General features: G+C 43.5%; 2 protein-coding genes across 3 annotated transcripts; both read left to right on the top strand.

The window, feature by feature from the left end:
* Nucleotides 1-11,999: 11,999 nt before the first annotated feature.
* Nucleotides 12,000-13,618, top strand: LOC106866059. Of its 2 annotated transcripts, XM_024459957.1 has the most exons (3): nt 12,000-12,435; nt 12,516-12,904; nt 13,050-13,618. In XM_024459957.1, exons 1-3 carry the CDS (start codon nt 12,068-12,070, stop codon nt 13,052-13,054), a joined length of 762 nt encoding a protein of 253 aa, XP_024315725.1. In that variant the 5' UTR covers nt 12,000-12,067; the 3' UTR covers nt 13,055-13,618. The 2 variants fall into 2 exon arrangements, with proteins under 2 accessions (XP_024315725.1, XP_024315726.1); XM_024459958.1 differs by having other exon boundaries at nt 12,516-13,618.
* Nucleotides 13,619-20,878: 7,260 nt separating this feature from the next.
* LOC100841215 (IQ domain-containing protein IQM1) lies at nt 20,879-24,753 on the top strand. The gene is made up of 10 exons (XM_010233315.3): nt 20,879-21,180; nt 21,849-22,290; nt 22,387-22,501; nt 22,600-22,665; nt 22,776-22,864; nt 22,972-23,059; nt 23,169-23,306; nt 23,465-23,557; nt 23,683-23,784; nt 23,911-24,753. The coding sequence occupies exons 2-10, from the start codon at nt 21,863-21,865 to the stop codon at nt 24,475-24,477; spliced, it is 1,686 nt and encodes a 561-aa protein (XP_010231617.1). The 5' UTR covers nt 20,879-21,180; nt 21,849-21,862; the 3' UTR covers nt 24,478-24,753.
* Nucleotides 24,754-25,101: the final 348 nt, after the last annotated feature.

Genomic DNA, 25,101 nt, shown 5'->3' on the forward strand with positions numbered 1-25,101 from the left:
TTTGTCCAGAAAACCCTTTTGCAAAGATGCCTTTATTTGATTTTGGGTTTTGATCTTGCTCTTGAGTATTTGCATTTTAACCCATGAGGGTATTGTGGTAAAAAGGGATTTAATGCATATATAGAGCTATCCCATAATTGGCTTTTAAGTATTTTGAAAAATAATTTGTTTCGATAGCCTAAGGGCCCTAAAAGCCATTTTATAGGCAAATATATTTTTAGATATTTTATTATGAGAAAATTCTTGTTTCAAAAGTTAAATCATATGAAAATATGATTTTTTTTGTTACATTTTATTTGGAGTGATTTGGAGCTTCGAATCAATTTTGAGGTTCAAAAACAGAAAATAGATAAAAGAAAAAGAAAAACCGAGGAAAACCGGTCAAACCGGACCGGACCGGACCAACCGGACCGGCTCAGCCCAGCCGGAGCCGCCCGCTCTCCCTGACCGGTGGGACCCCCGCGTCTTCTTCAACCTCCGACCGACAAATCCGGCCACGCACGCTCCGCGAACTGCCGACGATTCCACCTCCGATTTCTCCGCGCACGGGCCGTTTCCTCCAAATTCCTGCGCGTCACCTCGAAGCCCTCGAACTCCTCTACCAATTCCCTCAAACCGCTCGCCCAATTTCGCTTCGGTTAGGATTTAATTTCTCGCCGAAGTTCTTCACGGACGTCGTCGTTCTTCGCGTTTTGCCGTCGTTCCGGTGAGCTTCCGCCCGCGCCGACCCTCTCCCCTTCTTCCTCTCTCCAGCGCGTATGCCGTGACGCACTCGCTTTCGAGTTTGGCCGCCGTTGCCGCGCCGTCCTTGCGCCGCCGTCCACTGCCCGTCTTCCCCGCCTCCGGCCGCCTGCCCGCCCCGAGCCGCTCGCGCCGCTCCGCCTTCCGCCTGCCCGCGCGCCGCCTCCTCCCGCGCTGCCCCGAGCTGAGCTCCCCGCGCCCGCCGCCTGCGTGCCGACCGTGCCGCCGCTCGCGGCCCCGCGCCGCTCGCCCGCGCTGCCGCACCGCCCCGCGCCGCTCGCCGCCGCCGTCCGGCGAGCAAGCCCCGTCGGCCGGAACCCTAGATCCCGGCCTATCCCGCGCTGCCACGTGGCAAAGCATTTTGTTTTATTTTAATTCGGCCGAATTAGATAATGCATTTTTGCAGAAAAGTCCCTGTAACTTCAAAACCTCATATCTTTCAAACCGTTTGTCCAAAAATTGTGATCCGCACCTTTCTGGAATCGTCACAACGTGCAGAATTTTTGGCACTGTTTAATTTCAGTTTTGAACAACTTAGACAGTAGCTATTTACAGAATGGTTGAATATGGTTTAAATTTCAAATGAATTGTTTCAAAATAGTTTTTGAACATGTTATCTTGCTGTAAAATTATTTAAACTTGTTCTCTGTCCATTAGGACCAGAAAAGAAATTATTTTGTGTATAATCATGGCATGCAAGTTAAATATTGCTCTATGTTGCAAAAGCCGCACAATCTTTTGTTTTAAACCCTATCCATGTATCATGCATATTAATTACCACTTGATGTTGTATAATCTGTCCAAATCTTTTGAAAAACTTTTCAAAACAGAAACAAAACTTGTATTTTGGAAGTAACCTTTGTGTGCATCATCATGGCATATGCATCATGGCATGGCTTTTGTACTGAATGTTGTGTTTATTGTGTGTTTGTTTCTTTTATTTTAGATTGTGTGGAGTGTAATTCCTTGTTATTGCGAAGAGTGCGAGAACTATCACAACCTTGGAAAATGCAAGTTCACTTTGATCATATCCCATTATTATTGTTGTTTTAAAATACTTATGCATAGTGTTGTTGGTAGAGATGCATTGATAGGACTATTACTCGTACCTCTATGCTAGCTATAAATCTCAGGTAGTATAGTTTACCCTCGCCATTACCTTGCCACCAAATTGCCATCGATTGTAGTTGAATGCTAGGCTATGGCAGTATCGTGGGGGAAATTACTACATTATGATATTGTTATGCCTTTGGCGATATGAAATGTTTTATTAGATGTAAGGCAAAACAATTAATTCAATGAACCGTCCTGGGTGGGCTGCTTTGAAGATTTTGAGGATTAGCGGCGTCAGGTCCATTTGTATGGGTCCCTCTGAGTCGAGTTCCTGTGGATTCAGGAATGGATCGTCCATGGATGTCTCTCCCGTGGATTCGGTGAGCGCTTACGTTGCAAATGTGGAATGCCACCTGGGGTAATTGAGACTGGACTAGTTTCCTATTTAGAAGCTTCTAGTACAACCACAATGCTATATGGGCTCTGGCGAGACAAGAGTAAGTTGTATGAACCTAGACCCGAGGAATTGTACTGAGGTAGCCGTGTAGGGGGAGCGTGATTCTCTCGTGGTTTAGGGAATTACCTCTGAAAATCTCGTAATCGATGCCGTTGCTACTCTACCCTGAGGACAGCAAGGGATTAACACGTCGGTTTCTTGTGGGGAATGTGTACAAACTCTCGAGAGCGTCAAAACTAAGTACTTAGCCGTATCCCCGGCAACGGACAATTTGAGCAACTAGATGTGGAGCTGTAAGGAAGGTCTCACTCATTCCAATTTCTTAAATAAAATAAATGGTTTGAACAGGGTAGGAGCACTTGAAGAATCCACTTCAATGTACTCTAAGTTAATAGGAGCATGGGTGTGTCTACCTCGTGTCCATTAGTTAACATTATTATAACATTCCTTCATAGTAGGGTAATTTATGTTCCGCTTCCACGCAAACAGCTTGAACTCCACTTGCCACATTATGCATAAACTTAGTAGGTTCTGATATAACTCCTAGTGAATCTTGCCAATACATTCAATGTATTGACCTTAGTGGCTGCATCGTTTAATGATGCAGGAAGCTCCGACGACGAGTAAGATGAACGTTCTGCTTATTTGGGTTACGGACTTACATTCCAACACGTTCTCACCGTGGTGTTGATGTGCCCTTGTATCTTTCGTTTTCCGCTGCTAAACAGTTATTTTATTTCCAGCTAACCCGTGAGGTTATGCGAGTTGTAAATACCCTTTAAATTCTGGATGATTCGTTGTAATATTGAGACCTTTGTTCTATGATATTACATCTTGAAACTGTGTGTGCTAGTGAGTCAATCCAGGGACTAGCACTAAAGCACAGAGATCGAACCCGTGTACGGGGGCGGTCGCTTCATGATGATTGGTGGGAAGGGGTCCGTGCAGCTTGGACTCCAGCCCATGGAGCACCCACGTGGATGTTTTTGTTGAGCAATTCACTGCTAAGTACTACCCCAGTTCTTTACTGACAAGATGGAGGTTGCCCTAAGGAACATCCAACAAGGGAACCTGACCGTGGATGAGTAAGAGACAGAATTCAGTAAGATCGTTCGCTTTGTTCCATCAGTTGATAAGAATGAGCCAGCGAAGGCTAAGCGGTTCTTCGAAGGGATGAATTCGAGGTACCGAGAGGTCATTGGGATGAAACCACCAACTAACTATCTGAAGGTGGTTGAGCAAGCTAGAGGGATGGAGTTACAGGTACAGCTGACGGAGGCACGAGCGTCTCATACTTCGAGGACTGAAGGCACAGGAAGTGGTCATAAGAGGACTCGCCAGGAGGGGGATGGGTCTACTCAGCGACCTATATTCAAGAAGTTCAAGTCAGGCCAGCGCAACCACCAATCTTCCAAACCCAAGCTGTCAGGGCCTCACACATCCTCAGCATCACGCCCTACTTTTTTGAAACCTATCCCAGGGCAAGGCATGATGTGTTTCAAGTGCGGTGAGGGACATTGTGCTGCTGAGTGTGACTTTTCAGGGTCTTGTCGTCATTGTGGCAAGAATGGCCACATGGGCAGGGTATGCAAGGAGAATCGAAACTCTATCATCAAGTGGCAAGTGGCTACATCTTCAGGGGCACCTTCAGCAACAATTAGTTCTTCTCGGGGACCATCTACATCAACTAGATCGTCTCATGGTTCTATTCAGATGATGACAGCCCCTCCTCATCAGTACTTGTCACAGTATCAGCAGTTTCCACCTCAGTACCCTCAGTATCAGGAGTATCCTCCTCCGCCGCCAGGTTATTACTGGCCTGCAGCTCCTCTGCCTGCTCCACACGCACCACTTCAGCTACCAGCACCACCTATGGCTCCAGCAGCACAACAGATATCTGGAGATTCTTCTTCGGCACAGGCAAGGATTTATACCATGCCAACAGCTTCTTGTCTGGGCCGTTCAGATGTGGTTACAGGTATACTACCAGTGGATTCCTTTGATGCTTTCGTTCTCTTTGATTCTGGTGCTACCTTTTCTTTTGTATCGCTTGATTTTGTTAAAAGAGCCCACCTGTCTAGTCAAGAGATATCCCAATCCGTTCGAGTTAGTTCTCCTGGTGGGTTGATCACCAGTTCAGTGGTTTGCCCCGGTTGTGTTATCTCCTTAGAGGATGAGGATTTTGTGACAAATTTGATGGTAATTCCTTTACCAACTTTTGATATTATTCTTGGAATGGATTGGCTATATCGCTATCGAGCAGTTATATCTTGTTTCTGAAAGACTATCAGTTTGGAGGCCCCGTCAGGTAGAAAGATAATATTTCAGGAGAGTGCACCCCCGCGTTTTCTATCGGTTTTGGCTGCTTTGTTCCCTGGTCAAAGAGTTGTCAAGACCGGAATCCTTTGGGCATTGGTAGAGAAGCCAGGTAAGGACAAATAGTGACTCCACGAAACAACCACTAACCTTGCAAGCCGAAAACGAAAAAAAACACAAACTCCTATTGCGCAATGTCATTTTCCCTCCCGGCTCGATGACGCCCTCAGGCCCTTAGCCGCGGCCCAGGACGGCACCAATCGCGCAGAGGCCCTCTGCATCTTTCCTCACGGCTCGAAGGCGACCGCTTGAAGCCTCACCTCCGCGGGGCCGCCGCCACCAGATCCAGCCGCGCTGCCCCTGCACACTGCGTCTGGCGTGGCTGCTCTGGTCTCAACGCACGCTGCCGCTGCACACGCCCCAACCTGCGCCACCGCTGTTGCATCGCCATGCCCACACCACCCGCTCGCTGCAGAACGCTGCAGCCCGCCCCTCCGCTGCACACTCCATCTCTCGCTGCAGAACACGCCCCGCCGCAGCCGTCTGCCACGCGGGCTTTGCCGTGAGGAGAGGCGAAAGTGGTCGAGCCGCCTCTCCGAGCGAGAGCATAACTTTCGGATCTCCGTTACAGAGTAGTTCGGTATATACTAGAGATAATTTCGGATCTCCGTTCTAGTAACGGCCCTCTCTAGATCATAAGAAGAATTTTGAAGGAAGAATAGAGAATTCTAATTTTAAGGAAAAATTCTTATGCATGCCCTTTAAATCAAAGGGTTAGATCAATGGAGTTTCATAGAATAAAAAAATTCCTCCAACTTTTGAAGAAATTCAAACATGAGGTTTAAGTATAAATTCAGAGGAATTCTTTTAGAACTCCCAATGCATCTTCTCTCTGTCTGTCTCCTCTCTTTCTCCAATTAAGTACCGCTATTCGAAATTACAGTGTTTTCCTATCTAACATCCAAAACACCTCTTCATGAAATTCCTGTGTTTTTGATTCCGTGAATCGAACATGTGAAGGCATTCTAAATTTCTAATCCAAGGAAGCACTATCTAGACAGACGCACGTACGGACACATGACAAGTCTAGCTTGTGCCGTCCTTTGCAGACAGTGACATATCTAGAGACAAATGTTTGTAACCGAAGGTAAAAAATGGGCAAGTGATGGTCAGTGTGCTGTTCTAATAACGTTTTTTTTTTCAGGCCTCGTTTGGTTGTAGTGTATTATAGGGTGTTCCAAGTATTTTCCCCTAGTTTTGGTATATATAATCAGACACACAAATGATTGTAAAGAAGAATGGTAAATTGAATGATGTGTTTTGCTTGTAGGTAGTGGCCATTGATCAGGCTACACTGCAGTGCATTACAATCCTAGTGTGCTTAAAAATAAGAGTGTAGAAGGGGGAAAAGAAACAAAGTAGAGTTGAGGCTACAGCTACATATAGCATATGGAGCTACAATTACAACTCGACACTCATTTCGCTGACTAGCACACGTGTTTGCTGAATTACGTCACCACCAATAGCAAATATGACTATATCACAACCCAACAGATTAAGATGGTGGACACATCGGCTACAACCGAATAGAAATAAATCTTCAAGCTGCTCACCCGGACAGAAATGCAACTGCCTGCAGCGCTGGCTAAAGACTGATCATACCAAGTAGTTTAAACATGCGCAAAGCCTGTAATCTCTCCGCTTTGAGCTTCATTGCCAGTTCTTTTGTAGCAAAAATATAAAAGGCACAATGTTTTTACTTCCATTTAGCTACAACGATACTTTATCTTCGAAATTGACAAGGGGAGAAAAAGGGGAAGCAAACTTGTCAAGCTGCTGCTTGTATGATCTGTAATGGCTCTTCTAGGGATTAGGTACAGAGGCAAAATAAACTCAACTTGCAGTAACATACCTAAGTCATTTGCCAGGATCAGAGCTGAGGCACATGATGATGAGAACTTCCAGCTGTTGTACCGTAAAAAACTCAACTCTTGCACTAACCTACCAAGATGACCTAAATCTGAAGCATAATTGACTACTAATTTAACGGATACTTGGCTTATTATGTTACTTGGGCTCTATAATGAACCAGATCCAAATTATGTGGTTTATCAAGGTTCTATAATGTCTTAATAGTAAATAGCTGACACTGTTTTCGTTATTGGGTGCATATGAATAAACTGAGTTTGCTCTCCTGAGTTCTGATTCTTTTCTTATTAGTTGAATCCCTGATACTAAATACTACTCTAATCAATAGTCATGGGGCAGGTCTATGCTTCTGTAATTTCTTAATTAACAATCACATACACAAGCTAGTAGGTTGTAACATGAGGATAAATATTCAATACACGCATAGTTTTTCGTTGTAAATGCACAAATTCAAAAGTATATAGGTCAGACAGTACCATCAGGGCCTAAAAAATCAAAACGTTCAAGAAACATAAAAACGTCACAAGACCAGTCATCTTCCTAACCAGCGAACAATCCCATGGATCTTAGGCCAAGAAGAGCAAAAATCCTGGAAGAGCAAGAACCACAGACAAACCTCGGCGAGTCAGGAGAGATGGTGGCAGTACCGGCGGCGGCGGCGGTTGGATTCGTCGGAGTCGCCTGGACTTGCCGTGGAATCGTCGGCGTCGCTCGAGGATTCGTCGGTCGTCGCGGAGTCGTCTGCAGAAAGGAGTGCTCGCCGGGATTGAGCTTCACGCCGCCGCGGACTCGTCGGGGTCGCCCTAAGACTCGTCGGCTGTCGTGGAGTCGTCGGCAGGACGAAGCGACCGCCAGGATCGAGCTTCGGCTTTGGCAGCGCTCGTTGCGCCGCCGCGTCACGGCGTAAGACGTGTATTGAAGGTTTTTTATGGGCTTACCACCAGTCGATACCGGGCTGCCAAATGAAATATGGAGTGGATCTGTGGGTAAACTAGCTTCTGGCCCGGTAAAATACACTGGTATTCTTCGAACTACCGGCCTGCCAAACGAGGCCTCAAGGGGAACCAATGACCATTCAAATTCCCAACCAGGGAGCAAAAATTCGGCCGAGCTAAACAGGCCATAAAAACTATGCCTCTTCTGCGAACTGGATAACTTTGTTTTGAGGCCATTACTGTTAGAGGGCCATCCTGGCCCAATATGACGGTGTCGATGTTATAATTGAATGGAATGAAGGTCTGTGTGAAGGCATGATGAAGATCCCTACAGTTTATAGGCTTTGTTAGCCTGTCGGAATCCATCTCGGTACATTCTGAATTTGTGAGGAAATGTACCGAAGCCAAGCCTGTGGCCCCACAAGTTGTGGGTCTCCGATTTCTGTATGCTATAGCAGGTGGGCTTCGGCCTTTTTGGTCCGTATGCCAAGCTCGAGTAGTCGGGTAGCAGTACTTGTGTTGTGTTCCACTAAATAAACTTGACCCCTCGACAAAAAAAAACTAAATAAACTTGCGGTAAAAAAAATACCTTGCGTTATTTTATGTTCTGAAATTTCCTTAAGCTAGTTCTTATTTTGCCGACATTTGTCATTCCGTAAAAACACGTTTTTGACACTTATCGGGCTCGTGTTTTTTTAACCGAGAATTTGATGGCATGATGATCAGCTGAAGGCCCAAGATCAAGAGTACCCAAGTTAATTGAACCCCGGCCCCAAAACGTTAAAAGCATAATACTCCGTAGAAATAATCATATTGCTCGGATCGTTCCAAGCTGCTTCTTGTTGCCGCAGACAAGCTTAAGATCCGAGAAAAGTTCCAGTCAATTTCCACCCCACAACTAATTAAGAAAGCAGTACCGCACACATGTCATGCTAATACACCTTGACACCGAAGTCCAAATCTACCACAAGGCAGGAGTAATTTTCTACCATGCAGTTGTTTGCCTGAAACTTAAGCAAGTTATGGCAGCTAGCATGCGTCGCATGCACCCATGACCTAATTCAGGGGCTCCACGTGTACATGATCCTAAGCAGCAGTACAAGTGTACAATACGAACTTTCCGATGACCAATTGGTGATTAAACAATGAGAATGTGACTAGGAGGCGTTCAGCGACCCGTCGTCGCTGCTAGCTTAGGAGCTGTCAGCATGCATGTCACTGAACCCTCGCCGCAAAGCAACATGATTAATGTGAAGAGTAGCTTGATTGCCAAGGAAGCTTAAAATTTTGTTTGGAACCTTTTGTGCAAGCATCGCAGGTGAACGTTGACTTTGAGTGAGAGCTCTGCTCGAGTTCTTAAATAGAATAAAATACACCCGCGGTCTTAATATTATTGACGAGGTGTCAAGTTAGTCCTAATATTATTGACGAGGTGTCAAGTTAGTCCTAAAATTACTAAACTGCATATTTAGATCCCATTTTTTTGCTAAGTGTGTCACGGCAGGTCCTACGTTCGTCCAGGAGCGTTTGACCGGCCTATGTGGCGCGCTGACCGAGTACACGTCAGCCAAAGAGCCCGCTGGAGATAACTGACGTGAGGAAAAATGCATCTGCAATCCTAATATTATTGACGAGGTGTAAACTTAGTCCTGAAATTATTAAACTGCATATTTAGGTCCTAATTTTTTGTTAAGTGAGGTCCTAAGCTTGTTTAGAAGCGTTTGACCATCCTACGTGACCGAATACATGTCGACTAAGGGGCCTGTTGGCATAATTGGCGAAATAGTGTGTTGTCTCACCCATCGATGCGGTTCTTGCCGGCGAGTCACTGGAGTCGCGGCTAGGGAGGCGGTGTACATCGACGGCGCGCAATGTGCCCAGGACTGCATGCAACATCGCAAAAATGTCAATTACGTTCCCGGTACGGGGCACTAGAGTAGGACTGGCTTGTGGCTCTAGCTTCTTCGGAGAAAAACGGTCAAGACAACATAGCTTAGAGACCGTGGGGGGCGCAGGGTTAGTCATAGGTGTCACGGAGAACGAGGTTAGGACCAGTCGTGACCCACTTACCCAAAAAATAGCACTTAAATATGCAGTTTTAGTAATTTTAGGACTAACTTGGCACCTTATCAATAATATTAGGACCGATGGTGCATTTAATCTAATTTTATAGCTTCAGTCATGTCCAACGAGCCCTTTAGCTGACGTGTATTCGGTCAACCCGCCACATAGGCTGGTCAAATGTTCTTAGACGAGCTTAGGACCTGTCATGACACACTTCCCAAAAAAATAGAATCTAAATATGCAGTTTAGTAAATTTAGAACTAACTTGACACCTCGTCAATAATATTAGAACCGCGGATGTATTTTACTCTCTTAAGTAATTGTTTTTTGTTTTCTCCCACCCAACGAAAAAATTCCACAAAAGTATGAGTGCATGCATGCGTCGGTCACATCGAGAAGAGGTGTCCATCAAAAAATAGATGCGGTAATTTGGGTATTTATCGGAGAAAAGAATTTAGTAATTTGGGTCTTTTGCCATTATAAAAAAAGTAGGCACATACTCCCTCCAATACATAAAAAGCAGTGGCGGAGCTTGGTGGGGGCTAAGATTTGTATATATTGATTAGGTCCCTGCCTATTTATAGCAAGAGCTATGCATTTTTCTGTTGTGGCCCTCCCTAATATTGGTATTCTCTTTTTCGGCCCTTCCCGTGTTTTCTTTCTGCCTCCGCCCCAAATAAAAAGCGTCTTGGATTTAGTACAAAATTATATTAACTTTATATTAAATCTAAGACATTTATTATGGATCTGAGGGGTACTTAGAATGCTTCTTCTTTTATGTCGACCGGACAACTGCGACTCTTCACAACTTATTGATGGCTAGTATGTCTTACTCGAAAGGATGAGTTTATACTGGACCATGAACCCATTCCTGGTATTTTCCTAGAAGACATATATACATCATCTTCACAGGAGTAACACAAAATAATACTACTCCATAGTTCCCAATTGCGAGAGATTTTTTTAACAAAGTACGACTTTCATATAGAACTAAATTAAGTACAGTTAGTGTTGTTGTTCGTCAAAAAAATATTTTTATATTAGCTAGGTAGCAGTTGAAGCAGCCCTTGACTTTGATTTATCCCAATAACAGGGGACGTACGTTGAATTGACATTGAATTAGGAATGATGTTGAGACACGAGACACCGATGTCAATCGCCGCGTAAGGTTAGCCATCAGGAATGTGGCTCTCTGTCGTGATCCGATCCAAATGTTGGGAAAAAGAAAATGAAGGGCGGATAGCCGCCGGAGGAAGAGTTATATGGTATATTCTTGACGTGTAAAATTGTTTAGGCTGTCTGAATTTGAATGTTGAAAGTCCGTAATTCCTACATACTGTGGACCTAGGCTTCAGTTTCTGTAATAATCCCTGAGCTACTCATATACTACCACCGTTCCAGAATATCAGGTGTTGCCAGTTAAACTTGTGTTTGACCAAGTGTATAAAGACGACAACATTTTAAGTCCTAAATTAAGATCACTAGATCTATCATGAAATGTATTATTTATATTGTATTCATTTGAAATATTACATGTTAATATTTTTTACGATAAGGTTGGTCAAAGTTTAGATACCCATATCCCTTAATTTGTAAGGGTCCCACCGTCCACCCACTCCTCTTCCCCCTTTGCATCTCTTCTCTGCCGTGGTCTTCTCTCCTTGAACATCCCGATCCACATCCAAGACCATGGGCGTGCGGCAGCGGCGGGCGCGGGCAGCAGATCGGGCGGCGCCGGACAGGGGCTGGGCAGAGGACGCGATGGCGCCGGACGGCGTGGAGAGCGAGGTCAGCTGCTGGGACAGGGCGGTGTGGGGTGCGGCGCGGGGAGCAGCGCAAGGGCGTGGCGGGCTAGTCGGGATGCGCGGGGAGCAGCGGAAGGGAGCGGCGGGGCTATTCGCGTCGGAGACAGCGGCCGCCTCTTCCTTCGAGCTTGGCGGTGACCGACGGGCACGGGGAGGCCGTGCGGGGGTGGTAGACAGCGGCGGGGCGGTGCGCGGGGGCGGGGCGGGGCGGCCATCGTCGCGAGAGCGGAGAGGTCCATCTCACTGGCGGCGGGACGAATTCCGGTGACCAAGGGAGGGGAATCCCGAAATTTCAGGGCAGTTGGCTTGCCTCCAAGTTTTTGGGTTTTTGGGTATCCTGGCCCCAGAATATGGGTATTGAGGGACAAAATATGGTTAGAGCATCAACAGCAGACTATCTAAATGGAACTCCTTAGTATAAATTTTCTCTCCAAATTTGTCATCTCCACATCAGACTACCTAAATCTCACCCTCTATAATTCATTCATCCATATTTTATTCATATGCTTCAACCGTTTTTGTAAAAAATCTATATTTCAAACTACTTGACTTGAAATTATATATTTGAAACGCTTATAATTTAAATCGAATAGTTTTATTCTTATATTCATTTAAGTACATAAACTATAATATTATAATTTAATTATCAAACGACTATATTCTCAACGGCTATATTTCCGACGGCTATATTCTCAACAGATATATTTTCAAACGGTTATATTCTCAACGGCTATATTTCCAACGGATATATTTCTTGGTCTACATATATGTGGAGCTCTGAAGCCATTGTCCATTCACTCTCCACCACATCTCTCAGTCCATTCACTCTCTACCACATCTCTCAGCCTCCTCTCACAAAAATGAGTTGTAGCTTACTTTGGCAATACGTGAGTTCGTCGTCATCGTCATCGTCGTCGGAGGAGGAGGAGGAGCATGAAGATGACGGCCATGAACTAATGGTTGCCACAGCGGCAATAGTTCTCGACGCGAACACGCGGTTCAATGCTCGACGCCGTCGCGGTTCAGTGCCGGGTCGTCAGGTAATTAACCGTGATACGGCAGGTGGGCATGCTAGATTATTCGAAGACTACTTCGCGCAGCATCCTGTCTATGGCCCCTCATATTTTCGCCGAAGGTAAGCAATGCGTACATATGGTTTTTACTTGCATTTATATTGTTCCTCTAGTGTTCAACTAATTACCTTTGTTTTCACAGGTTTCGAATGTCTCGGCCTTTGTTTTTTCGCATAGTGAAAGCTGTGCGGGAACGCGATAGCTATTTTGTGCAGAAAAAAAATGCTGCTGGAAAACTTGGGTTATCATCTCTTCAGAAGGCTACCGCAATGTTCCGAATGTTGACTTATGGTGTAGCATCGGATGCTACAGATGAGTACGTTCGGATTGGAGTAAGTACTGCTTTGAAAAGTATGAAAGCATTTGTTAGAGCTATTGTTGAAGTTTTCGGAGATGAGTATCTTAGATCTCCAAATGAAGCCGATACCGCTAGATTGCTTGCAATTGGAGAGGGCAGAGGGTTCCCTGGAATGCTAGGGAGCATCGACTGCATGCATTGGGGGTGGAAAAATTGCCCTTCATCATGGCAAGGTATGTATACTGGCCATGTGCATGAGCCCACAATCATTCTAGAAGCTGTTACTTCACAAGACTTATGGATTTGGCATGCCTTCTTTGGTTTACCTGGCTCTCTTAATGACATCAATGTTCTTCACCGTTCTCGGATCTTCGCAAGGCTAGCAGAAGGGCAAGCTCCAGAAGTTAATTTTACAGTAAATGGTAACAATTATACAATGGGGTACTACCTTGCCGATGGCATATATCCGCAGTGGGCAACATTGGTGAAGACAATACCCTCTCCACTAGGGCAGAAGAATAAATATTTTGCAAAATGTCAAGAAGCACATAGGAAGGATGTGGAACGAGCATTTGGAGTGCTTCAAGCTTGTTTTGCAATTGTTCGTGGACCAGCAAGACTGTGGGATCAAGAAGTACTCTATGATATCATCACAATTTGTGTTATCATGCATAACATGATAGTTGAAGACGAGCGAGATGAAGGTCCGCAAGACTACAATTACGACAACATGGGAGAAAAGGTTATTCCCTCTCATGCATAGACGGCCGAATTCTCGAACTTCATTCAAAATCATCTTGACATCCGCAACGCACAAGTCCACTCTCAACTAAAGGATGACCTGGTTGAGCACCTATGGCAAATTTATGGGGCAATGTAGTGTGCAATGTCGTATGTAGTTAGAGTTAGGATCTAAGTCGAAAAGGTTTTGTCCCGAAGAAGGTTACCCTGCCGACTTGATCTATTTAGCATGTACTATTTTTATATTATGGAGGGGTGTAATATATATTATGTATGGTACTGTATGCAACTACTTTAACGAATTATGCCATACTCAAATATTTAATACAACAACATAGTCCATACTCAAATATTTAATACAACAACATAGTCCATACTCAAATATTTAATACAACAACATAGTCCATACTCAAATAGTGCATAGAACAACATAGTCCATATTCAAATAGTTAATACAACAACATACTCAAATTGATCTTTTAGATCGTCGGTCAATGATATCACGCCGTAGCATCTTGTAGTATTCTTTTTGGTCATCATTCAATGAACTAAGATCCTTGTTTATGATCTCCATTTCCATTTTCCTTTCCTCAAATTCATACTTCCTTTGCTCCATGGCAAGTGCTCCAACATAACGCTTTTCCTTTGCATCCTCTCTTGATTGTCTTGCCGTTTCTCTTGCCATCTCTCTTTCTTGTCTTGCTGTTTCTCTTGCCATCTCCATCTCTGTCCTCTTTGAGAACACAACATCCAAAGCCATCACAACATTATTATCTTCTAAAGAGGTAACATTTTTACCTCGACGTTGCCGTTCTTTCTCCGCCTTCTTCCCAATAGGTCTCTTCATGTGATCCGCTTTGACAGGAGATGTAGCTTCAAAGTCATCAAGATGGATCGTGTTGGCTTTTTGAGTAGACATGCTTGGACTTGCATTGGAGCTTGACTTCTGCTTTTTATTACTTTGAGATGACCTATCAACTTGAGCTAACCACTTTTGTTCGAAACGCAACATGTTCCAACAATGCATTAGCACAAACCCTTTATTGGTCTTATCTTGTGACTTGAACAATTTGAGAGCATCAACAATCTGCACAAGTGAACATGCCTCAGTATATTTGCACCTAACATATGATATATACAATGAAATTAAACAACTAGGTGAACTACCTTGTCTTGCTCTGTCTTCCCACTTTCGCGCATATGCATAATTTGCTCGTAACATCCACAAAACCTACCCACTTGTTCTTTCACAGCAGACCAACGATGCGATAAGGAATTGACATTGCGATCACTTCCTTCTGGCTTGTGGGATTCATACTCCTCATGAATCCTATTCCAACAAGTGGCATTCTTTTGCTCAGTACCTACTATTGGATCCATACTAGCATGCAACCATGCAGCCACCAAAATTTCATCTTCTTTATCAGTGAAATTTCCTTTCCTCTTGTTATTTGCTTTTACTGGAAGAGTAGGAACTTTAGCATGCATTGGTGTATGATCTGCTGTGTACAGACCCATAGGACTACTCAAATTTTGGCCCCAAGCTTCTTCGCTGTATCCTTCACTCAACATATTTGTGTACAAACCCATATGAGAACTGTGATCATCCATCAAGTGTATGAACTGCTAGCATGAAAGAAATTATAAGCAATTTAGTCACAATTGTATGTTCTAATCTCATGAAAGAACTACTAATTGATCTACCAATTTGCATCTACCAAATTAACCTCTTCTCTCTTCTCTCTTCTCTCTTCTATCTTATTTCTCATCTCTCTGCTATCTCTTTCTCTCTTCTCTGTTCTGCCAGCGCCCCCGACCTCACCTCCCCTCCTCTCTGGCTCTCCGTTCTGCGCCCGCGCCCCCGACCCGCCCAGCACCGCCGCCGGCCTCCCCATCTCGCCCAGCCGCGCCTCCCCATCCCGCCCAGCACCGCCGGCGGCCTCCCCATCTCGCTCGCCACCGCCGTGACCCGTCCCCGACCCATCCTCGGCCGGCGACGCCCGCCTCCCCATCGGCCAAAAACGCGAATCGAGGGAGAGAAGGGAGGGAAGGAGGACGAACCTTGGCGCGAATCAGAGCTGGCCGTTGAGATCCTCGCTTCCGAGAGCCCCTAGCCGACACCTCAGTTTGGGTCGTCGGGAGGGCGATTTGGGGGCACCCTCAGTTTCGGGAGGAAGACAGGGAGACTGCTGGATGCGTTTTTTTTTAGCTAGAATACCTATTTTTGAGGATAAGGGGTGAAGTAGGGGCTCTCCTGCCGATGCTCTTAGCTACCCAAAAATTTTTAGGTATCCGGTAAATATGGGTATGCTACTGGAACTGATTTTTGAGGCATTACACATATTGACGGTTTTTGTATATTCTCCTTAAATATGGTATGCTATTGGAGATGCTCTAAGTGTCTTGGATTTCGTATTAAATATAAGACACTTAAGGCTGGTCACAATGAAAGTAACGTAGAAGTATTATCATGCATATGATACTATTATATGTTACTATCTTCATAATGCAAAAATGCATAGTATCATAAGCACGATATAATAGGGCCTTCATTTATTGTTTTACAAGAGACATCATGTTTTGAAAAACGCTATGTTACCGGTATCATATTTTAATGCTATTACCATCTCTATTTTCTTTATGATACATCAAATCATCTAAATCCTTAGGTGGCGCTTATATGACCAGCCTGCATGGAAGGAAAAATAGCTCGATCGAGGACAACGCCGTGCCGCAGGTGGAGATCAGGGCGGAGGGGTTTGGAGGACGCAGATGTTGTAGTGTATCCGGTACGTTCCATTTACTCGTTGAACTACTAGCCCCTTTGCGTTCTATACGTGTCAGCGGACGATGGTGTTTATCTTACAAAGTGCACTGCATGCGGTTACGCGTGTTGGGCTGACGACCACCAGTGAAGTGGTGAGTCCGTGAGTGGTGAAGTTGACCACAGTGGAGCAAATCTATCTCCTTTCCCCCTTTCGCAAGAAGTGTTCTAAATTCTACTCCCTCCTATCCTAAATTAATATTACATGTATTTGAACGTTTTTTAAAAATAAATACATTTATATTTGACAAATTTTAGTCAAAAATTTAGGATTACTCCGCTAACCGTGGCGCATGGCTGGCGCGAGCCAAAAGGTTGCCGCCAAAAACCACGCCGTCCGTTGTTAAAAGCATTCCACGTGCAGTACTTGGTAGTAAAATTTCAACAAGATTTTTTAGTACTAGAAAGACTTAAATTGTTCAAATTTACACGGGAAGTCCTGATTAAATAATTTGTCCCCACCCAATTTCGTTCTGGGTCCACCTCTGACTCGCTAAAGTTAAGGTGATGCATTTTACACGGAAAGTATAGTATTTTGACTGTACTTTTGCTGAATTCGGACCGAAGTGCAATACTCTCTCTGTTCAACAAAGGATGATTCAACTTTGATTAAATTTGAATGCTTCTATACACTAAATCATGTCTAGATACATCCAAATTTTAAAAAACTTGAGACATCTTTTGTTGGACGGAAGGAGTAATATATTTTTAGAATACACAGTACTTTGCTGAAGTTGAATCAAAGCACTGTTACGTTTCTTAGGGAAACTTGCAGTGTTTTTTGTTGCCCCATGCACATGTGTTTTGTGTATGCGCATGGATTTTGGATATCAATGTATCTTAACTTTGATCGATAAATCACCACAATTTTTTCCAACCGACTTAATAATATACTCCACAGTAGATTCTTAAAATCGCAAGAGCAATCAATTAATGTTTCAGAAAATATATATAGTACATGAGAAAAATTTCTTGAACTAGGACAAAACATACATGATACTCCTTCCGTTCCTTAAAAAATGACATATTAGATTTCATTAAGACAAGTCTTTGACCAGAATGGCATATTAGCTCCTGAAGCCATCTTCCCTTCCGCTGCCGTGGCCCCTCTGCAGCAGCTGCCCTCTGCCTTAGAATTTTTAGATATTTTTTTAGTTCATCTCCAAGCAGGAGTGGAACCCTGTGCCGAACAAAATTTCTGGATCCTCTTTTCATATGTGGAGCGCGGATTTGAGAACTGGGAGCGGAGTCCACAGATTTCGTGGAGTGGAGAGTTGCCGAACGGACCCTTAGTCAAACATTTTTAAGTGTTTTCTAAAATAATTTTTCACATTCTGACCAAGTTTATATAAGAAAATATCAATACCTTCGGAAACAATAACAGTAATTTGCTAGTACATGATAAATATTTCTTAAACTATGACAAAAGTTACGTGATACATGGCATATATTTTGAGAAGGATGGAGTAATTTGCTCTCAAAAGAAAATGATATTGTAAGTTCTAAATTCGTACCAGCACAAAGAATATTTTGCTAAATATTGAACGCGAACAACCCACGAGCGCATCCTCATACAGTAACTGTTTTACAAAAGCACCAGTGGCAGCTCGAATCCGCAGGGAATCCAGCGTGACGTACACGCTCGCCCTAACCACACTAGCTTAATAATTAACAAAACAAATCAATGCATTGAGCTGGATCTTTCCTAGTACATGGATTAAACTAAATCCAGCCGCGTGGTGGATCGCCATTTGCGAGGGGCGTACAAACTCTCCTGATAGGTGTGAGGTGCCAAGCGAGGACAGCTCAGGGCGTACGTCATCGATCTGGCCTTTGTACGGTGCTCTACCAGACAAGACAAAACCTTGGATACACGTGTGCAGACCATACGGCAATCCTCAGTTTTTTTTTAACTCGAGTAAACAAACAGAGTTTACCATTGCTTTCTTTTTCTATATACGTGACGTGATTAACCCATTTGCTTGCCGTTTGGCCTTTTGCAGGTCGCGAATCAAAGGGCTTGACTGCCCCAGTCCACCGCCGCGACCCGTTCTTCCTCGGCTGCTTTCCATTCATACAGACAGACAGCGCTGGCGCTGCCAACCACCAGTTGGCCCTCTCGTCTGCGTCACTACTCCGTGTTTGCTTCCTTCTCTGCCTCAGTTGGTGCCGGTGCATGAACGTATGACGACTCTGCACGCTCGTGCCGCTAGCTCTGTGCTCCTTCACATTCATCTCTTGGTTTTGAACGCTTCCAGCTTTGCCCTTTGGCCCATCTGGACCGCGCTGCTGCCTGCAAAGCCGAAAGGGAAAGGCGGCTTTTCTTTGCATACACGTTGCACTATGTGGATTAACATCAATATATAATGGGACAAAGGCTACCAATGGCACGAGCGCTATTGTTACCAGCCCCGTCGACTACACACTAAACTCGCTTAGTACTGATTTCGTCAGTTTTAAAATCCAGCAAATGCGACTACTACTTTGCTGATTTTTTTTCTTTCAATCCTAACAAAAGAAAATCCTTTTCAAGACTTTGAACTTCTCCCTGTGATTTTAATGGAGTTTACACACGGAAGGGAGTTCTAAATCATATATCGATTGTCTTGTGGTCACCAAGATATGCCGGTACATTTCAGCGTTTGGTATTGTGGTGGACTACATTAATCGTGTTCCACTAAGAAGCTCATACTTATGTTGATGTTTGGCTATTTTTTTTCGTATAAATCGCTGAAAGAATGAGAATAGGCGGAAAAAAGAATCTATATGTGTGGTAAGTGCAGATTTTTTTATTACTAGTTTTGTGCCCGTGCTTTGCTACGGAATCATCAAGAAAAGAAAATTTACAACCGAAGACAACATGATAGTCAGCTTATGAACTAATGCCAGTCTGATGATAGTTTTGCTGAATTTGAACTCTGAACCCAAACTCATGCACATTAGAGAGGAAATGCGGTAGTAAAGATTATGTAAGTGAGGATTATAACTTGAAATTTTAACTCATGAGTTTGTACAATCTACTTGTCAGGAGTAACAAGAGAATGGCTAGAAAGAAGTGAATTCACGACCACCAACTCCAAACTTTATAAGCAGTAAGGATTATATACTCCCTCCGTTGCTTAAATTAGGGCGTATATTGTTTTCTTTGACCGAGTCTTTGACCAAGATTTAGTCTAGTAATACATATTTTTTGTGAAATAAATTTGATACCATTGGATTCGTATTCAAACTACTTGTTTATGATTATGATTTATATCGCATAAGTCACACGTTGATGGAGTAATTTTTGGTCAAACGCTCGGTCAAAGGAAACAATATATGCCTTAATTTGAGGAACAGAGGGAGTAATACGGTTTTGCTATTTCTTAGGCGACCGAGAAATAACTATTTCTAAGTTGATGATAACAATCTTTTGATTCAATCATTGAAATTCGTGTAAGATTAATGCAGCTCTGATGGATAAGAAAACCTTCATTGATGGCTACGATTGCCGACCGAGAAATAGACACTCCCTATATAATACTTTCTCATTTTCACAAAAATGATGCCCACATATTTCGAGGTTTAACTTCAGTTAGACCAATAATATGAAGATTATGTGTTATAAACTTTATACCATGGAAACTCTTCTCGAACACAAATCCAATGTCATAATTTCAGTAAAAAAAAGTAACCCACATATTATTAATCTAATTGTTGGTCAAAGTTAAACTTCGTAATGCATGCATGCCATTTTTTATAAAAACTAGGGAGTACTTTGTACATGATTAGTTAAGTTATACTCCCTTCGATCCATAAAAAGTGTCGTCCATTTTGTACTAAGTTAGTACAAATTTATGGATCGGAGGGAGTAGTATACTATGCTGAATAAAATACGATCCAAGTTCTCAACGTCTATTTATGAAATAAGTTCATCGCGATATAATTTCGCAACTGCAAATCGGCACGTAACCAAATTATCTCGATGTTCTTATGGCTACTAGCACAATAATCATGTGTTGCTACGGACTAAAAATTAGGTTGCATGTCTAAGGAAAATGTTGTGATCAATTATCTTAGATTACATATTTCATATTCATTCTCATTTCAATGATTTGTACCACGCCAATAAGTGGTGCAGTTATAAGAGTAAAGATAAATTGCTTTCTTCTCATTTGCTTTGACATCTGTGTGTGTGTACAAGATGCTAATTTTGTTCCATAATAGGCGCTTTCCCATAAGAAAATACAAGCTCTTTTAATACGTTCATAAATATTTACCTTTGACATAGTTTCAAATTTCTTGCGATAAAGGTTTACTTTACTAACCTGCAGAGACCAAGCTTATCAAGGTTATGTTAAGATTAGAAAACTATCAAGTTTTGTCTAAAGATGGCAGAAAACTATAAGTCAAACTACATCATCACATTTATTTGGCACTGCATGGCCTTTGGGAGGTTTTGTATACATTGATTGAGATAGTCCCCCTTTCAAAAAAAAAAATTGAGATAGTCAAATTATTTAACGATTATTTAATCCTATAGACCCAGCAGCCTTCCCACCCAGAAGAATGTGGACCAGGCAGGACCTGTTCTGAAAAGAGACCTTTGACAAGGCGTAAACTGAAAGAACGTTCAATATGTTGAATTGAAAGCTGCAGCTGCCTCTGCAAACTTCAGCAATGACCCAAGTCTCTTTTCTTGGGCAACAAAATTCCCCAGCCATATTCCCCTCCAAAATTTCCACATCCCTGGGTCCGCTCCAAGGTTTTGGTACATATATAAGAGGGAGCAGTGACCTCCCACGAGGTGTACATCAACTGGCCACAGCCGTATCCAGTTCTATTCTAAGTTTCTAACCAGATTCCAAAGATTTCTCACTGCTCTCCAGACGTCCTTCTGCGGTTCCTGCCCTGCTCGGGAGAAGACTCCATTCTTTCTGCCGTTGCTGCTCCAAAGACCACCAGGTGAGAATCATACTCCCTCCACCAGGTGACAACTTTGTACTAAATCTGAGAGGAGTAATTCCGGCCGGAGGGAGTAGAGTTCTTGGTTGAATTGATTGGAATTTGATCGAGTCTTGTTCTTGGGCTATGTTTCTTGCTGGGGATTGGAGTAGGTCCATGAGGTGCTATATGCAGAGTAATTTTCTCAGAATGTGATCCTTGAAGCTGTTATGACATTTGAAAGCCACTAGGCTTGTATTTTTTCTGCTAGGCGTTTATATCAGAATTCATAATTTCATCCCGTTCTCAAAACAAAAAAGGAAAATCATAATTTCAGCTGCTACATGGTTGCCCGCCTGCCTGTTGCTTAATCTCCATCTATCCTCTGTTTCAAGTTCTTCGGGTTTCTCTCTCTCTTTCTCTCTCTCTCAAGATGGGTTCAAGAGCGCAAGATATATCGTGCTCAGTTTTAGTAGGTCACATTTTCAATTTCTTGGATGCTGTGGTGCCATTTGTAGAATTCCAGAAAGTCCGGAGTCATTTCTGCCGGCTGCTTGCTTGCTGTTCTTCTCTTCTCACTGACTTTTGACCATGTCAGGAGAACAGAATTGTTCTTTTCCTTCCTCTTGCAAGTTGACTAAAATCACTGTTTCACCTGAAATTTAATTTTGCCTCTCTAAATTGTGCAGAGAAGGTTCAGTTTATGGGATTGTATCGCCGTGCATGGTCTGAAGTTCTTGGCACGGAGATCTCCAGTCCGAGGTCACAAGAAATCAGCATGGTGAACAAAGTCCCTTCCCCTCGGTATGAACAGGAGAAGAAGATGACACTAAAAACACAAGGCCATGAACATGATTTCTCCAAGGGCAAACTTATGCATTCACTGAGCTTCAAACAATGGCAAGGAGGAGAGGAAGCCACAAGTCCAGTGCACCATAAGAGCAAACCCAGTCGGATAAACGTCGTAGATGACCGGAGAAAATCTGATCTCTTCTTGGCATCGAGCCCCAAAGTTTCCTCCAGCCCCAAATGTGAGCTTGATGCTGCAGCCGTTAAGCTTCAGAAGGTTTACAAGAGCTACAGAACGAGACGGAACCTCGCCGATTGTGCAGTCGTTGTTGAGGAACTATGGTACGTGTCAGTTTCTTAAATTTGGGGGCATTGGAACAGTTAACCTTGGTGTTCGAAATTTCAGAATTAAATTTTTGATTCTTATTGCATTTGCAGGTGGAAAGCACTAGACTTTGCATCACTGAAGCACAGCTCAATATCCTTCTTCAACGGCGAAAAGCCTGAAACCGCGGCATCACGGTGGGCGAGGGCAAGGACAAGAGCGGCCAAGGTGATTAACAGTTGTCAAGTCGTCAAAGTTCCCCTTGTGATGCTTTGTTTTTTCATCGAAATTGCAGCTGTATGACGAGATTTCCTTTGATGGTTTAGGTTGGCAAAGGGTTATTGAAGAGCGGGAAGGCTCAGAAGCTGGCATTGCAGCACTGGCTCGAAGCTGTAAGTCACATGCTACATAATTCTAGCACTAAACTAAGCTCCTATAGTAGTCTCCTAGTGAGATTGTTACAAGTTGTTTACTAATGTTGCCGTTTCATGTGTTTGGACAGATTGATCCGAGGCATCGATATGGACACAATTTACACATTTATTATGATGTCTGGTCCAGGAGTGAGAGTACAGAACCATTCTTTTACTGGTAAGTACTGAAAATTAGCTTATCATAACTATTATATAGGCTTTTGATTTGTGCCAGTTTAAGATCTTAGGACTAACAATGTGGTAAATTTTTAACATAATGAACAGGTTAGATATTGGGGAGGGCAAAGAAATAAATCTCGAGAAGTGCCCCAGGAGTAAACTCCAAAGCCAGTGCATCAAGTACCTTGGACCAGTATGTGCCTCAATCTTAACACATGACAAAAGAAATACTAAGAACTAAGCTAAATAATTGAAAACATACATCTGACCATCCGTTCTGCTTATCTTTTTCTGAATTATAGCAAGAGAGGCAGCAGTATGAAGTGGTTGTGGAGAGTGGCAAACTTGCATTCAAACAAACTGGGGTTCTTGTGCACAGTTCGGATGATTCAAAGTGGATTTTTGTCCTCAGCACCACCAAGGCGTTCTATGTTGGCCAGGTAAATTCATTTCTTATATTTACCAGTTTTTAATGTATAGTACGTGTCACCTACAACCATAAATACGCGGATGAACGCGATGCATGGTCAAAGTCTCAAAGATACAATTCTCTGCATTGGTTCTGAAGTTTTCTTGCTCCGGCTTTGACCCTCTGCAGAAGAAGAAAGGATCGTTTCAACACTCTAGTTTCCTGTCTGGTGGAGCAATAACGTCTGCAGGAAGATTGGTGGTCAAAGACGGAATTCTGAAGGTATGTTCATATGAAGAACAAAAATCTTGATTTACAACAACTCAATAGACAATGCCAATTTCAGATTAGCAAAAGTTATCAAATAGTACTACTCCAGTATAACTGATGGTGTCCTGTTTCTTCAGGCAATATGGCCGTACAGTGGTCACTACCTTCCAACGGAAGAGAACTTCAGAGAGTTCATTCGCTACCTTCAGGAGAACGGCGTCGACCTCACCGATGTCAAGGTAAATGAGAGAACTTTTCACATTTGCATGTCAGTAGCAAGAGAGTACTACTATCACTACCACTACAAAAGATCATCAGAACAGTAATTAATGACATGCGAATTAATTCTGTAATTTTTGTTTCAGACATCTCCGGTAGACAGAGATGACGAGTACCCCTTGCTGAGCAAACCTGTCACCCAGCCTGAACAAGCCGAGAACAAAAATGCAGCCGCGGCTACTGAAGATCAAACTGAGACCGAGCACGACGACGTTCTCGCCGGCGACACGGATCACGGAATGACCGACTACGGTGACATGAGCGAGGGCGAGGAAGACGAAAGCACTTCAGTTAACTCCCGCATCACTGACACCGAAGAAGAAGAAACGAACAAGAAATATTCAGAGCAGAGACCACCCGTGGCTGCAGGCTCCGGCCACAGCAAGAACCACGAGACTTGCCGATGGTCGACGGGCACGGGCCCCCGGATCCGGTGCGTGCGCGATTACCCGCAGGACCTCCAGTCCAGGGCGCTCGAGCACGTCAACCTCTCGCCGAGGCTCGCCGGATCGCCGTCGAGGAAGAGGGACCCGGTGCCGTCGCCGCGGCCCAGCCCAGAGATGATTCTGTCGCCGAGCCTTGCCTCCGTGGGATTCCAGCCTCGGACGGTGTCCCTCACGCTCCCGGACTTCAAGAGGAGCAGATTGCAGTGAACAATTTTGTTGATTTGTTTGTTTGTTTGTTTTAGAAGGTCAGGGGAATTCAGCACCACAACTGGTCGATTTTTTCTGATAGGCCAGTGAGTTTTATCCAGCTAGGTTATGGCTGATTATTTGATTTTTTTATCCGGTGTGTTGTGCACCCGATGTAACATTTTGGCACTTGTGTAGACATTTTCATGTATTCTTTTATAAATTTTTACTTGTATTATGTTTCCTTTCATTTCAGGTGTACAAAATGAGAAAATGTACACATAGTTTGTTTGAGAAGAGAAGGAAAAGAAAAGCTCAAAAAGAAAACCTACTGTATTTCGCTCTAAAAAAACATGTGCCTTCGATGTTGCAGATGTTTCGGGACAGACGGTCGGCATTCAAGATGTCAATTGAGTGGGTCTTGGCCGTCACGAATAAGGAGGCCTTGGGCCCTCTATGATGAAAAATGAAAAAAAAAACATCAACGGTTGTACTCAATTTGCCTCCTCCAATTTTGAGCTTCTTCTACTTGCCACCTCCATACTTAAATCGTGGCTACGTTCCTATGCGAAGGTATCCATGAAACGTAAATTATGTCTATGTCCAAACCAAAGATAGCCGGATATTCATGAAGACCCATATTTT

The sequence above is a fragment of the Brachypodium distachyon genome, chromosome 2, assembly GCF_000005505.3.
Source record: "Brachypodium distachyon strain Bd21 chromosome 2, Brachypodium_distachyon_v3.0, whole genome shotgun sequence".
In the NCBI taxonomy this organism is placed as follows: domain Eukaryota; kingdom Viridiplantae; phylum Streptophyta; class Magnoliopsida; order Poales; family Poaceae; genus Brachypodium; species Brachypodium distachyon.

Excerpts from the sequence above, each read along its gene's own strand:
- LOC106866059 (XM_024459958.1), top strand. The coding sequence starts at position 12,068 with ATGTGGAGCTCTGAAGCCATTGTCCATTCACTCTCCACCACATCTCTC. Across the intron at positions 12,436-12,515 it reads CCCTCATATTTTCGCCGAAG|GTTTCGAATGTCTCGGCCTT; the intron begins GTAAGCAATGCG and ends TTGTTTTCACAG.
- LOC100841215 (XM_010233315.3), top strand. The coding sequence starts at position 21,863 with ATGGGATTGTATCGCCGTGCATGGTCTGAAGTTCTTGGCACGGAGATC. Across the intron at positions 22,666-22,775 it reads TGCAGCACTGGCTCGAAGCT|ATTGATCCGAGGCATCGATA; the intron begins GTAAGTCACATG and ends GTGTTTGGACAG. Across the intron at positions 23,785-23,910 it reads TCGACCTCACCGATGTCAAG|ACATCTCCGGTAGACAGAGA; the intron begins GTAAATGAGAGA and ends TTTTTGTTTCAG.